At 32.8% G+C, this 16772-nt stretch overlaps 1 protein-coding gene and 1 pseudogene across 1 annotated transcript; both read right to left on the bottom strand.

Annotated features, from left to right (window-relative positions):
• Window positions 1-1172: 1172 nt before the first annotated feature.
• Window positions 1173-3841, bottom strand: LOC112100069 (annotated as a pseudogene).
• A 2265-nt stretch (window positions 3842-6106) lies between these two features.
• LOC18031657 (putative disease resistance protein RGA3) lies at window positions 6107-7486 on the bottom strand. The gene has a single exon (XM_024187746.1). It carries the CDS (start codon window positions 7484-7486, stop codon window positions 6107-6109), a length of 1380 nt encoding a protein of 459 aa, XP_024043514.1.
• Between the last annotated feature and the right edge of the window lie 9286 nt (window positions 7487-16772).

The following is a 16772-nucleotide window of genomic DNA, read 5'->3' as shown; positions in this document are numbered from 1 at the left end:
TATAAAAACCAGAAAAAACCCCTTCACCAAAATAAGTCTAATTCCTTCTCTAGAGAAGCATGAGATCAACTGTAACAGTTTAGTGATTTCATCAGCCACTCTCAACAGATATGCTTGCACACTGGAAAAAGTAGGCATTCGAGGAGGAGAACCACAAAACATCATCAACTGGCGAGTAAAACAGTAACGGCAGCAAATAACCGCAGAAAACAGGAAAAAAAATTAGCAGCAAAAAACAGCAAATCAAACAGCAGCAAACAATATTAATAAACATGCGACAACCAGTGGGTAAAACACGATAGAGAACAGAAAAAATAAAAAATAAAAGCAGTAAAAAAAAACAGCAGATAAAACAACAGCTAAAGCAGCGAAAACAGTAAAAATCAGCAGCGAAAGTAGTAAAAAATAGCAAATAACAGAGTGGCAGAAAATAGCCAAAATCGGTAGCAAAAGCAGCAACACAGAACCGCAGCACAAAACTCAAACAACGTAGAACAACAGCACAAAACTCAATGAGGCCATTATGCACCTTAATATAAGCATCCCATAGAGACTTCTCTATGCCTTCAATTTTGTTTTCTGGATCCAAAACAAAGCCGCTGCAATTCGATCAAGATAACATCTCATGTACAATTCGAATTTGCATCTTTAAAATCTTTATGCGAGATTCAATGTGTGATTTCACTTTTATACCATGTCCTGGTATTCAACCTAGGTTTACTGCACCCAAATTGCAGATAGTTTACTCATAAAACAGCACCCAAATTATGGTTTCATCTTGACACAATTATGCTTGATTCTTAACATATATCCAATAGTTTCAACATGTACATGTATAATTTTCAAGCTCTCACGCATAAAAAAATCTCCTTCAAGCATACAGAAATCAAGATAGAAATCCGCATATAGCCTAGTACAAATTGCCTTCAAATAAAATCACCTGTGGCTTCCAGATGTAGGCTTTACAATCCAGCAAACATAAGTTCTTAATTGGCTAGCCAAGGAAGAGTAACATAAATTGGTTAACTAACTGACAGCTATCTAACAGAGTCAAAAAAATATATATATATCTCGTAAACTTAAGATGTGTAAAGTTCCTGCATCTGCATCAGTACAAACATCATTTCTTCAATTATATTGAAAACCACAAAACATATTCTTCTGAATGGAAAATGTTGATGAACTCTTTAAGGCTTTTGCTTTTTCTCGATGTCATATGGCACACACATATCTGCTGCCGTCTTCATCTGAAACCACACATCAATTTCATCCACCATCAAGACCACACAACGGGTAAATTTTCGAGCAAGAAAGATTAGCAAGCCAAATGATATCAGAAGAACTATTACGTCTACAAACAATTTGAGAATCTTCAGCTCCTTGGGGGCAAGCAAATGCATACAGGATTTTTGTTTTCATCAAAAATCCAAAATTTCTCTCAATCACATAAATATTTACTTTTGATGGACAGTTCACTAACTGACGAAGGAGTTTACCCTAACTGATCCCATTTCTGTGCTTTTAGAACTCAAGCATTCTTAAATTGCAATCTAAAGTAACCATATCCTCTGACAATTCATTTGGTATTCATACAACTCTTATCACATACAGGTTTGGTCTCCTTATTCCATATAGAGCTTCAATAACACTATTGTGAATATCCTTCCGATTATTTGTGGTCACCAACCTAATAAATGTAGTCTTAATTACATAGCTTTTGCATTCATTCATCACAGTGCGTTTTCACTCTCCACAATCAATTATAACTACAATGACAAAGACGATGAGTGAAAACGAAGAAAATGATCATCCCAGGCATATCCACGACAATCCATTTAACATGCAGAAGAGGTTTGAGTTTTAACATTAGAGCATATCACAGCATGTGAATCTAAAACAGACCGATTTCAAGACCCATAATGCCAGTGTAAAATGTCAACTTTACCCATACAAAGGTTTCCTTAATTTGTAGACATCAAGAAATTTATTTAAACGAACATTACCATCATATGGGGTTGAAGTTACCTGTCCGACATTAATCGTTTGCTTGATTGCGCCCATGCGAATAAACTCAATGCAACTAGGAAGGAAAGAGGCGAACCCTGTTGCACAGCACTCGCCACAACCTGAAAGAAGAAATTGTTTGAAAATCAAGAAACAGGGGAAATATTTCTATTTTCAGAACAATCTAATAGTAAGAAAATGAGAGCCTACATCCACCAAGCTTTCCCTCTGCTTCTACGCAATAAGAAATAGGATTAGGTAAAGAAGCTGCAGGGTTGAAACAGTTGGATCAGGTAAAAAGTACCGATAACATTTGCAAATCCTGATATGTATAATAACACGGAAAGCTACAATTACCTCACACGCCACACAACAATAACCCATAAACATCCGGTTCCCATAATAGGCTTTGAAAAGCCAATTTGTGCTGTCTTTTGCATCTTTATGTCGAGTTTTTCCTGTTAAGAATGTACTGCAACAGAGATAAAGAGTGGTAGGCATTTTTCCCAACGAAAGTAACACTTTTCTTTAGTAAATATGAAAAAATAAAAAATAAAAAATCTCCCAGTTCCACGAGCAATTTCATGTAACATGAGATTATGTCAGGGAAACGAAAAGGTACCTGTACATCTGCAGCCATTGACTACCAATATCTAATACAGGTAGTGACACAAAAACCAAACCAGGCCTGCATGGAGATGCAAGATAGCTCAATTATGCCTTCATCTTAAAACATTAGATTACGGGTCAAGAAAACGTAACAAAGTCTTCCCTGTATACTTGAGAGAGTATTACCAGTAGACAAGCTGTACTAATCCTGAAATGCAAAAGATTATTGACAAAAGACGAAGGCACGGACAATAATCCAAATTAGTATGTGTATCTCCACCAACCACAACGAATGATGACTGATGATACATTGTGGGGTGGGGTAGAGAGAAATTACCTATCCGTTACCATGTCTAAAACAGCTCCAAAGGTCGAAACTGAACCAGAAAGAGAAGACAGTCAAATGCAACATCTTAGGTACTGGCTACTACTAGTTACAAATTACTGCTTAATGCTGGAGATAATAAATGCGCTTATCATCAAATTGACTAGAGAAAAGCCTTCAGTCCAGAAATACGCCTCAAATCTTTGACTGTCAACGAGGCCTGTTCTAGGAAATTAGTGATAGACAGAGTTTCTAAGACATTTAGAGTGAAAGTTGACACGCTATGCAGTTCAAATACCACTGTACCAGTCGCTAATCGTAATAATAACAGAAAAAGAATGTGACTCAATGTTGCAGCTTAAAAGTAAAATAAAGGTGTAACTGGGCATGGATTAAAACTCCAAACGCGGAATTGATGTGATATTTCAAAATGATATTGAACCGACAATATAAGAAGACTATAATAAACTCAATCATCTTATTCAGGGTCAAACATCTAGCCTAACCGTCAATGTGAGAGGCGAACGTTTGCTTTGACTGGATAACGATTATGAGAAACAAACCAGCAATAAGAACTTGATACATATAACACATCCCAACACCAAACTATTTCCTATTAACTGCATAAACCAAGATGAAAGTACTTGAAATTTCACCAAATCATTTGATAAAATGACTTTTCGCTTCAGTTGTTATTAAGAAAGCTGTTTATTAAAGGGCATCCAAGGGAAAGCACAACCTCGTAGATAAGAGCAGGAAAAGAAATCAATGAAAACCAATAAAAAAGTAATCTCCGAAATTCGGGTGAGTCAACTCACGGGATAGCACGAAGCGTTTCTTACCTGGAGGTGGAGTTACTGGCGGCCGGTGAGCAAAGTCGAGCCACGGATATTCTTGGCGACGTCAGCATAAACTCTTGCAGCTTTTTCGGCTGTGCCGAGCCAAACGCGGACGCCCTTGTAAGGGTCTCTAATTTCAGCTGCCCATTTCTCCCATGGCCTCTGCCTTATTCCTCTGTACACGTTCTTGCGAACTCGCTGTGTCTTCTTCTCCTTCTCCTCATCAGGAGCATCTCCGTTGCGAGATTTTGTTAAGTCGTAAAATGAAATGGAAGAAGAAAGTGAACATTAGGATTGTTTCATTCAAATTTGTTGGGAGTGTAAAATTAGACGTCAACGATTAATTAAGGGTAAAATAGAGAAATCAAACTCTTTACTTTTTCATCGATGTCATACGGCACGCACGCATCCGCTGCATGTCTTCATTTGAAACCGTGAATCAATTTCACCACCGTCAAGGGTCTCAAGACCGCCACAAAATTGGCAAATTCTTTTTACCAAAATAATTTATTAATTAATTTGATTAATACGAAGAAAGTCATTGAATTTTAATCAAAACAAGTTACATTGCTAATTAGCACCAACACTCATTTCACTTCAAGGCCACGAATCACGATGCAATATCTAATTAGTTTGCCAACTACGTTTGATTAATATGCGAATCATGTCACAAAAAGGTTACCATTCGAAAGAATAAATGGTTAATTTCAAGAAGCCGATTTGTTTTCATTTCTTCCTGGGCAAATGTAAGTCGTCAATCACAAAGCACAAAATACAGACACCACATGTTTGGAATCAATGTTCTTCACAAATCTGCAGTCAATGCAAATTATATTACTGAGAAATTCAGTAATGACCACACAGGCACACACATATACCTCACTCAATGTACTTATTTATCAGCAAATTACATAACCACACGTAACGAATATATAATACTTGTAACTTAGAGTAATATTTTCACTGTCCCTGCAGTTTGGTTGAACCTCTCCCAAGAAAGCTGCAATATTTGGGAAAAAAAAAGGACAAGAGGAAGAATAGTCAGATGTTTCGGGGCAAGTTAAAGTATTAACAAAGATTGAAATTCCATATGAAGATAACTAGATAATTAAAAAAAAAATCTCATTATAAGTTCCATTTTGAAAAATCCTGAACTGTTTGAATTTAGAAACAGATCTGACCCCGAGAACAGTGCGGTTTCCAAAATATTATTTTTGTTTTTCGTACCGACAAAATAATTATGTATTAGAAGAAAATAAATTAGTACAAATTTGATTGAACTAACTAACGTTCAAAGTCAAGTTTTCGTTTGGTAAACATAACAAAACATTAAACTATAAACGGTATAGCTGTATGAGAAATTAAAAATTAGAAAGCTGCATGAAAAGAGGAAATATAACAGAGTGGTACGCTTATTGAAAAAAAAAAATCCATACCTAATTATCACTTGATTCAATCATCTCGCCATCAAGATGAACCTGAGGGATATGTGCAATCTTGGGCCAATCTTCACCTGTTGGCGGTTTGCATCTTTCACTCAGTGCAGGACATCCTGCAATGGTCAATGATTTCAGAGTTGTGACGTCATGCATATCCTCCGGCAACGATGACAATTTTGGACATCCTAGAATGGTAAGAGTTTCAAGAGCTTTGAGATCTTTTAGAGACCCTGGCAGTGCCATGAAGTTGGGACAATCTCCAATAACCAAGTTCCGTAAAGTATCAGTACAACATTGAAGAAGCCATTGCGGCAGTTCTAATAACAGTGTTATTTCCACAACGAAAACCCTCCAAAGGTGAGGCCTTGTGTCTTTGCAATCATGATGACTTCCTTCACCTTCCATTTCCACGTTCAGATTAAGATCAAGGCTTTCACACTTCCACAACATCAGAGTCTCTAATGAGCTGAGATATTTGATAGCAGGTGGCAATGAGATTAGACGAGGACAATTAGCAATTAATAATGTTCGAAGGACAATAATTGATCTATCTCCTCGAACAAATGTTCTAAATTCCTGCATTTAGAAATTGACAACCAACGAAGAGAACTCAAGCTCCTTATTCCACTCTCTTGCAAAGACTTTTGTTTTGTGGTTAGCCCTAACACTCTGAGACTAACAAGGTACCTTATGTCTTTAGGCAACTCTTCTAGCTCCAGACATCCTTCAAGATTCAGTGTTTGTAAACTCTGTAGCTCGCAAATGGATTTTGGAAGTTTCTTGATTTTAGAATTTCCCGCCAGATCAAGACGCCTCATGTGCTTCAAATTACCCATCTTTCTGGGACAAACCTCAATAGCAGAGCCATTTAAATCTAGCACTCTCAGGAACTACGACTTTGAGATGCATGATTCAACAAATGATTGGCTTGTCTTCTCATCATCAGGTGAAAAGAAAATGGTTCTCACACGACCTAGATCAGATAAAAGGCTTGAAAAGTCATTTCTCGATGCATTAGCAGTAGCAAATGACAAATGACGGACACTTTTGGGAATAGATTGACAATCAGAGTTCACTACTAGGAATTCATCTTTGGCCACTTGCTGAGCAAGATCATGCATAAGGTCGCGCATTTTGAAAGAGAACGTCTCCATTCCTAACATCCCAATAGTCAAATCTTGGAAGAAAGATCTTGATAGTAATTCCTTCACGTACCGCATACCAATATCTTCTAACTCTTCATTCTTATTATGCGATTGGAGAAGACCATGAGCCATCCAAAATTGAACCAAAGCATAACTACTAAATTCAAAATCCTTTGGAAAGATACAACAATAAGCAACACATTGTTTCAGGCGAGGCGGTAGTTGATCATAACTGAACCTCAGAACAGGTAAAATGTCATTTGCCTTTTGCTCTAACTTCCATATCTCATTATCCCTCACATATTCCCAATCATGTTCATCCGTTGAGTCATATAGTAGACTTCCTAGTGTTCTGACTGCCAGAGGAATTCCCCCACATTTTTTCACAATTTCTTCCCCGATTTTAACAAGGTTTGGATGTTTATCTCGCTCTTCTTTAAATGCACATTTCATAAACAAAGACAAGCAATCCTCGAATGGTAGACCTTGTAAGTTGTAGCCAGTAGTACCTCCCCTCGTGCCCATGATTGAAGCAACCTTCCTGCTACGTGTGGTTACCAAAATTTTGCTTCCGTTAGCACCTCCCAACAATAAGCTTTTTAATTTACGCCATGCTTCAGGATCTTCGTTCCATACATCATCCATAACAAGCAAGTATCTCTTACTATTCAAACGATCTCGCAAGGTTCGTTGCAATTGGTCTGTATCCAAGTCACCTTGGTTTTGACCAGTTATCGACTTGATAATCTTTGTCATAAGTTGTTTCTCATCAAAATCCTCAGAAACACATATCCAGATTTTCAACTCAAAATGCTCTTCTACCCTTTGATCATTGTACACCAATTTTGCAAGTCCAGTCTTGCCCAAACCTCCAAGTCCCACAATAGGAACCACAGACACAGTTTCACTTTCGCCGTCACTTGTTTGCATCAATAGTTCAATAATCTTCTCTCTATCTTTATCTCTTCCAATAATATCAGATGAAAGCACAAACGAGTGAGTGGGTTCCCTTTCTTTGTGCACAACTCGCTGATGATCGTCAAGTCGTTCAATGAGATTAAACTCACCCCTCAATTTTGCAATCTCATCAAATCTCTCTCGAATTTTCTTGATTTGATGGCCCATTCTAAAACGAAAAGCTATCGGATTTGAGCTTCCAAAAAAGTTACGAAACTTTCTTCCGATGCTTCTTTGCTTCATGACTTGCCTTCGTAGATTTTCCACCTCAAATTCATCCAACACATCTTCTGCATCATAACAAGCATCTTTAAGCTTTCCCAGCCAATCGCTTAACCGGTGATTATGGATTTGCTTTTCCTCAGCATCCAAAACCACACTTTTGACAGTGGTTAACGTCTCCTTTAATTTTTATAAGTCATTTTTGACACCGTAGAACAATAAAAGTTCTTCACAAGTAGAGCTCACTAATTTTTCCAAAAGTTTTTCAATCGGAAAATATGATTCCACCATTGCTCCTGAAATTGAAGAAACAGAGTCATGGGATATTATTTGATGGTTTTTTTTTCCATTTATACTATTCTTGTTGCTCGTGAATAAATTCAAACAAAATTTTAAATACAAACGGGTGGGCTTGTATTGTTTTAATTAAAGTGTAGACGTTCATAATTCTTAAAGTTAAGTTTAAATAGACTTAAGAAAGAGTAATTAATAATCCAAATAGTTTTTTTACTATTTAGCGGGGGTTTGAACTCTACTAGTCATGAGGTGGATCAGCCAAGGCCTTATTGATGAATTCCATGAGTTGGCACAAGAGTCTTATGTTCATCCATTGTATCTTTTTTTTTTCTTTTTTTTTTGGAAATAAGTTAATCAAATCACGTGTTGTTAGTTGTCATTCAATCTACCAATATACCTATGGAAATTTGTTTTATTTGGATATTTTGGATATTGGCAATTACAGCCCATTAATTAAAAGTTTCAACCGGGCTAGTCACAAAAGAGATTTGGTGGCATTGTAAAGAGGATTTGAGGATATTGGGAGATGTCTCTTTTTTCAAAGAAGATTTTTAAGTCCTAAATTAGGAATTTTCTACACTTTTCAGTTTTCTTATTGAAGATAATTCATATTTAACAAATAAGTAATTTTCTCTTTAGAACTTAACTTATTCAAAGAGGAATACAAATCATATATGTATGTATGTATGTATGTATGTATGTATGTATGCATGTATGTGTGTGTGTATATGTATGTATGTATGTATGTATGTATGTATGTATGTATTTATGTATGTATGTACATACATGTACATATATATATGTATGTATGTATGTATGTAGGTATCTATATATGTGTGAGTATATATATATATATATATACACATACATACACATACATACATATATACATACATACCTACATAGACACACACACACACACACACACACACACACACACACACACATATATGGAGATTAGGTTTACTTATTTGCATAATATAACAATCGATTGTCTGTAAGTAAATAGTTTTTACTGCGAGAGAAAAGATAGTTCTATTAAGAGATTAGGTGCTTTTGGTGTTTTAGGTGTTAAAAAAATACTAGAGTAATTATAATAATTTTTTCTCTTATCATCCTTGGCTATTATAGTTTTTCTCCAATATAGAAGTTTTCATGTAAATTTTGTATTATTTGATTGGCTTTATTTTCTATCTATTTTATATTTACTATTTATTTGATATTTTTTCTTACGAATCTTAAGTGGGATTAATTATTTCTTAGTAGGTGATAATAGAGCTAAGGTTGCAATGTAGAGCAAATATGGCAACAAGGAGGTTTTCAAAACCTATGAAGATAGAAACGAAAAAGTTTGACAGAATAATCAATGTTTGCTTATGGGAAGCTCAAATCAATAACGTAATGATTCAATATGTCTGTACAAGTAAAGCAAAGAACAATGTAAGGCCTATTCCACTAGTAGAAACCCTTGGACGAGTGTAGGTAATCAAAACATCTTAAAAGAGATTGTTGGAATATAGCAAATTTGGAAAGTAGTTCTAAATCAACAGAAAGAGATAGTAATTATGACATCTATTGGTGTTTCGTGAAGAGGATGTGTTATTGCTAATTGGTCCACAAGATATGCACACAACCCCTAGTTTAGTATTTATGCAAGGTATGAGATGAAATTTTATGTTGATTGATGAGGACTCTCAAAAAAGCCAAACATGAGAGTGGGTAATTTTAGAAATGTCATCGACATATGCCAAACATGTAACGCCCACTTTTATTTATTTATTTATTTTTCTACTTTTACCCTTATCAAAATTGAGTAGGATAATTATTATTGAGTGTTTGTGTGTGGGTAAAATTTATCAAATTGCTTTAAATAAATTATGTAAGTTATTAATTTTTTTTTTAAAAGTATTTATTAATTGACAAGTATTTAAGAGGAAGTCGTCTTTTATTTTCTACACCGTTACAAACTCTAGAAAGAAAAAAAAAAAAGAAACATAAGTCTTTGGAGAAGGAAAAGAAAGTTTTATAACTTTCTTTTTTTAGGTGGCATTTGTTTTTTTATCTAAAATCTGAATATACCTGAATTAGTCTGAATTCTGAATAGATCTGAATGTCTGAATCTGAATAATATGTTTATTTTTTCGTCTGAATCTCAGAAAATAAGTATTAAGTTGTTTGTTTTTTTCAACTTAAAAAGTTAAAAATATGTACTTTTACATTTGTATCCTTATTAAATTTGAATGTCAAATAAATAATATATTAAATGCCACAATATTTTAACATTTATAAGTAAAACTAAATTCAAGTAAATACATAATTATTTTAGAATTTTAATAGATAAAATACCATAAATTTTAAATTTTATCGTATATAATATAAGAAAGAAAAACATGGATATTTTTATGTAGGGTAAATGTCTATGGATGAGTTTGGGATAAACATGAAAAATAAATTATAAAGCAAGGATATTTTTGACATTAGTAAGTAATTGACTTAATTCAGATTTCTCCATTAAGTAAAAAGCTAAAAAAATTGGCTTATTTTATTAAGTCAAAATTATCTAAAAAGTCTCATTAAGTTATAAAAACAAACACCTTTAATTAACTTAATTAATTAAGTTAAGTCACTTTAAGTCATTAAGTTAAAAAACAAACGCCACCTTAGTGTTTTCCTTAAGGTACTAAATATTTCTTAGACTTATATGATTTATTTTTTTGAATTGTTTGCCTTTAATTACTTGTAGTATGATTTGGGTAATATATGCGTGTTTGTAATGTTGTGATGATATGAACAGCCTCTATTCCTTGCTTGAAAGCGTTTTCTTTATTTAGAATCACATGAATATGCTTACATATCATGGAACTAGACATCCTAAGCTTTCCATTGATAGGTTTTGTGTTGAAATCGTCTGATTATGCAAATTGTTATGGGTTTTCGAAGTTGGGTTACTGGTGCTGGAAAATTCCGATTTTCAGCAGCGGTTCTCAATTCTGGAAATTTTTCTATAAGGTTACACATCCTTAAAAATTATGGCGATTTTTGTATCAACAGATCTATGTCTCCTATGCTTGCATGTGTAATTTCGTAGTTTTATTCTTTATGGTTGAATTATTAAAAACCGTAACATGTGGCTGCTGCAAATCTGAAAACTGTTTTCCAGAATTGCAGAAGCTGAAACGTATAACAGTTGGGCTAGTTTATGAATATTACATGTCATGTTAGGATTTTATAATGAAATTTCAATCTTTCCTCTATCTTTAAAAAATGGAATCGTGATTTTTGGGCATGTAAAATAAAAGATACGAATGTTTGAAATTCTGTTTTCAACTCTGAGATTTTCTGGACGGGTTAGATGTTCTTGGAAATAAAACGTTTTAAAATAGTTTCAGGAGTCCAAAAATTATGAAATTTAATTAGTGCTTTCTGAATGTTTCTTCTGTGATTCAAAAAAAGAAACATATTATTTCGAGTACTAAAGAAAATTTTATGAATTTTATAAGTGGAAAATGTCTGTTTTGATCAGTGCTGGACAATTTTGTTACTTTGGTGAAAGGTCAATATTCTGACTCGATTTTGACTTGTGCTGATTTTTGTGAAATATTGTATGCAATGCTATGCATGTTCACAGTGCCTCTGTAAATTTTCATGGTTTTCCGACATGTGTATAGGTTATTAAAAATCAGCATGTACATGATACTCATAAGTATAGGATATGTTTAGAATATGTATAAGTATTAAGCTAGTATAAGTGCCTATGATTTAAGGATGACTGGGATTATGTTTAAGGTTAGAGATGATATTGATAAGAATATTTTTATGATAATTATAGGACATGGGTGAGCTCGTTGGTTATTCTTAAGGTATTGAATTGATTGATATGGATCAAGATAAGTAGATTCATGCATGATGTCCTTTATAATAAATACGAATTATGTTTAAATAGAGATTTTTACAAAACTGATTTCTAAAATATTTAAATGAATTTTGTAAAATAAAAACGCTTCTAAATGAATTTATATAAATGTATTTTAAAATGATTTTTTCTTAAGAAATTAGTTTTTTTAAAATTAAATGTTTTCTTAAAGAATTTTTTAAAAGAATTAAATGTTTTAGAAGACTTTAAATGCTATTTATGAAAAGATGTAAGGTGGATTCAAAAATGTTTTGGCTCATAGTCTGTAGTAATATATATGATGTTAATGTTATGATGTTATGAAATGCTAAGGCCAACTTGCTGGTATGATGATGATCTGGTGCACAAGGATATTATGAACAACGTGGGGTATAGTACCCTAAATGAGGAAAAATGCGGGGTATAACACCCTAAATGATGAATGATGAATAATGATGACTACGAGGCATGAGCTACTAATGTTTATGTTTTAACGTTTTTATGAATGTTTTAATGTTTTTAATGCTTTTATATGAATCCACCCCTTATGCTAAATAAAGATGTTGTTATAAAATATTTAAAGGTAAACTTACAAGGTTTTCAAATATTGTGCATAGATTTGCTTACCGAGTTGACGGCTCACCCCTCGTCTCCAATATTTTGCAGATTGATTAGAAATGTGGCTTGGGTGCTTAAATGGAGAATTTTTCTTAGTGGATCTTTGGAGTTGCTTTCAAGAGTGAATTTGGCTAGACTTTTTATTTTGGACTAGAGACTTTTCTTTATAGACTTTATTTCAGATGTTTTATGTACGGATTCAGTTGGAGTATGAATAATTGTCTATCTTGAGATTTATTAATAAGAATAAATGATGTAAAGTTTCATTCCAATTTTATCCTTGTGTTTTCGTGGGTAATTTTTGGAGTGTTACAAAACATGTGTACTCTGGATAATGTGGAGTATGATGATTCTCGATGTAGAAAATTATGGCTGCTGGATAGAGGACAAGATTTTACCCATGGTGGAGTGATTCTCATTAGTCTTATGTTAGTGTGGTTTTGGTAGACTAAATAAGGGGGAGACGACATGGTTGCATAGATGTATGGCGGATTATATTTTGTCACTTAATTGAAAAACTCACCAAAGTGGAGATTTTTAAGAAACATATCTCCTTTTTCAATGAAGATTTGTAAATCCTAAATTAGGATATTTCCTAGAATTTTTTTATTTAGTAATTTTCTTGTTCCGGGGGGGGGGGGGGGGTTCATGTTTAAGGAATAAGTAATGCCAAAGAACTTATTAAAGGAGAAATACAAATTATATAAGGAAATAAATATTTCTCCAATATAAAATAATCACAATATATACGAAAGGTTAGATTCACTTATTTAAATAACACAACAATCAGCTCTATACAAGTAGACAGTTTCTGAAATGAGAGATTATTTGTTATTGGGGTTTTTTATGTGAGGAAAATATTAAAGTAATTGTAATGATCTTTAAATAGTAGATTTTTCTTTTGTCATCTTTGGCGACTGCGGTTTTTCTTCAATATAAGAATTTTTCACGTAAATTATTGTGTTGTATGATTGGTTTTATTCTCTGTATATTTTCTATTTACTATTTATTTGATATTTTTACTTACAAGATCTTGCTAGGATTAAAATTTTCTAACAGACGATTCAAATATTAGAAATATTCGTGTAAACTATGGTGTGCCAACCAATCATTCTCTACTAGATGGCAAAGCTGTGTATTGTATAATGAGATGATAAATTTTTTAAATATTAATTTTGATGGATCTTATCGAAATAGGTTGATTTGACCATTGCTAGTCCTAGCATGGGACATACTATCACGTCAAACATATGAGTTTGTACGTAAAATATATTTTGAACAGTCTCCATACCTTATTAAATAAAATCTTTTATAACAAAATTTATTTTAAATAGTATTATAATATGAGGGTATTTCTCACTAGACCTACTTTTATTCTTATCTTTGCAACCATAAAATTAAATATTAATCATCTCAAACTCAAACATTATGAATTAGCCTTTGCATTTTTTTTAGTTCTTTGTTTTCATTTGATTTTTCATAAATGCACATGGGTTAGCGTATCATATTTTTACTATGTTCCAACAACACAACATGTGCCCTTGATAAATGAGCATTTTACAAGGTTATTCCACACAAAATGCTCTCGTATGAGGACAAAATGAACCACGTGTTTCATTAAAAGAAGCACATGATGACCAAATACTAGCTTATAAGCTAACGTACCTCTAGAGTGCCTTTGAGGAACTGAAATAAGAGCCACTATATGCAATGCCACTTGTGAAGATTGAAATACTACACGTGGCACAAATAGTTTACACTAGCAAAGAGCATTCGATACTACTATAGTACCTTGACGAAATTCTCTTTACACTTAGAGTTCTTATACGTTTTACTAAAACTTTTACTTGGGCACTAGAACGTTCTTGTACGTACAAGATAATATTGTTTCTTTAATAGGTATAAGAGTAACAATATTTTCATTACATTGTCCTCTATAGTAGGGGTAATATAGAGTAATGTAAAAATTTATTATAATATGAAAGGTAAGGCTACTTAAATCCACTGGAATATTAAATAAACTCATTTACGTAATAAACACATTATCACAAATTAAAACTTTATTTTTTTACTCAAAAAAGCCACAAATATTCTCAATATACCCTCAATAAGTATCATGAATTTTTGTTAGTTGTTTCTCTCACTACTTTCTAGTAAATCTTATTTTTATCAATTAAATCTTATCTCAATGATACGTTTCTTAACATGTCATCAATTGATGCAATTGCAGCGACTTGTTCCCCCCCCCCCCCCCCCCCCCCTCCCTCTTCTTTGTTCATCATAATAACTTCAAATAGAAATAGTAAGTCTTTTATTTCCCTTAATTATAACTAGTATAATTAAGTTGGTGATCTTTTGATATTTGTATAGTGACCTTCTCATTTTTTGAAATTAAAATATTTAATAGAAATCCAATTACTAAAGTTTCTTGAGGAGCACATACATCTAATAGTGACTTGAGGGTAAAGGAAAGGCAAATTTTAAAAGATTTTTTTTTTTTGGATAAGCAATTTGAATATAGATCTTACTCCAATAGAAGCCTTAAAATATAAGAACCACATAGGACTGGAAAAAAAAAATTGGGGAAACAGAGAGGAAAAGAGAAAAAAGAGTGAAAAAAAAATAAAAACTTTAGGGAGATAAATCAACATAATATTTGGCTAAAATAGTAATTTAATTAAGGAAAATTTTGTACTGAAATTTTTTTTTGAAAAGTGGATTTTAGAGAGTATTGCGGTAGGTTCAAATAATCTCATTCTAATATATATTCCAAGCCAAATAGCCTCTCCAAAAAAAACTCCATTCCACTACAAATAACTGACATACAATCTTCTATGAACTTATGATCCCTCTTGAAATTTATTTCTTTTTATAATATAATTATTAATTTGTATCAATTCTTTATTGCCTAATTCCCTCTCCACCTATATAAATGAGTCTCCACCTATATAAATGAGTCAGGGAATCATAAACCTCTTGTACTAACCCTAAGTGATTTTACCGCTTAATATCGCACTAGATTTTTGATGAATTGCAAATTTTTAAACCTTAAAATTTATCTCATTTTAATATGTATGGATCTGGCAAGTAGAGGAATAAATTTATCTCATTTTAATATTTATGTAACCAATGATGTACATGATTGTCACTTGTTTATTGTTAAAAGTTAAAACGATAGCTAAATCATATAAACAAATCTATCGGTTCGAAGTAGTCGTACCTTTCTTGTAATGCTCCCACCAATCACAAATTGTCTATGATGATTCGGCAGAGCTCAAAGTGTCTGTGATGATTCTGCTATAAAATGGCTGAAGCAAAGAAAAATGAGGGCTCTTGTATATGTGCTGAAATGGGACTTTTTTTTTGGCTGAAGACGGATAAATTAATCGCTATGACCTTGTATTACAAGATAAAAAATTGGTAATTAGAGTATTATAGTGTGCTGTGTAAAAATATTCTTTCCCTTAATGTAATATTCATATTCCATAGCATATGAATAATACATTAATTGAAAAGAAAAAAGTAGACCAGCCAAAGACCATAGCATATATTCCATAGTATATATTCTTTCCTTTAGTTATGATAATCAATTCCAAAGCATAAGAATATTACATTAATTGAAAAGAAAAAGCAGACCAGCCAAACACCATAGCATATATTCTTTCCTCAAACTAAGCAACCAAACTAGAAACCTGCAATTGATCACCACATCTATGTTATGTCTACATATCTTACTAAGTGAGCAAGAATCATCGTCCTTAATATATAAAATATTGTTTTAATATTAAAGGTTGTATAAATTAGTAAATTATAAAAGGAACCTCCTCCTCTTGTTAAAAACTCGTTTTATGTTAGAATGAATATAGTCTTTTAATTAATTTCTAAACCAATTTTAGCCTTAAAATAACCATAAAACTTTACATAACAATGCTACATTGTTTGATAATCCTATTTTTTTTTTTAATCTGGAAAGTCATTAGTTCCCATCGGTTTTTCTGAATGAAAATCATACATGTAGTTCCCCAGTTTCAGTGCATTGAAGGTGAAAGAGTGTGTTAGCGCCACGCAGATAATTATAATCATTTTTTTTTCTTAATTTTTGTGTCTAACCAATATCACCGTTGTAATAATTTGATAAGACAGCCACGAAACTAATTAACGAAAGGATCGCTAAACATTTTATGGACAAAATAGGACCCAAAAAAAATTATAAAATATTGATATTTCAAATCATTTAAAGAAAAAAATATCGAAATCTTATTAACTCCTTTGGTTAGGAGAGTGTTGGAGAAATTGAAAAAAAAATTCGAAGTGGACAATTGAGGATAGCGACAATCAACAACAGCCTGGACACAGGTAAGTTGAAAATAAAATCCCAACCGTTCAAATTATTTTGAAGATCGGTGGTGGAGGTATCTGCTGACA

Source organism: Citrus clementina, unplaced genomic scaffold (assembly GCF_000493195.1).
Source record: "Citrus clementina cultivar Clemenules unplaced genomic scaffold, Citrus_clementina_v1.0 scaffold_9, whole genome shotgun sequence".
NCBI classification, from domain to species: Eukaryota; Viridiplantae; Streptophyta; class Magnoliopsida; order Sapindales; family Rutaceae; genus Citrus; species Citrus x clementina.
Note: the sequence above shows the minus strand (reverse complement) of the source record. Positions and strands in the feature narration are given on the sequence as shown.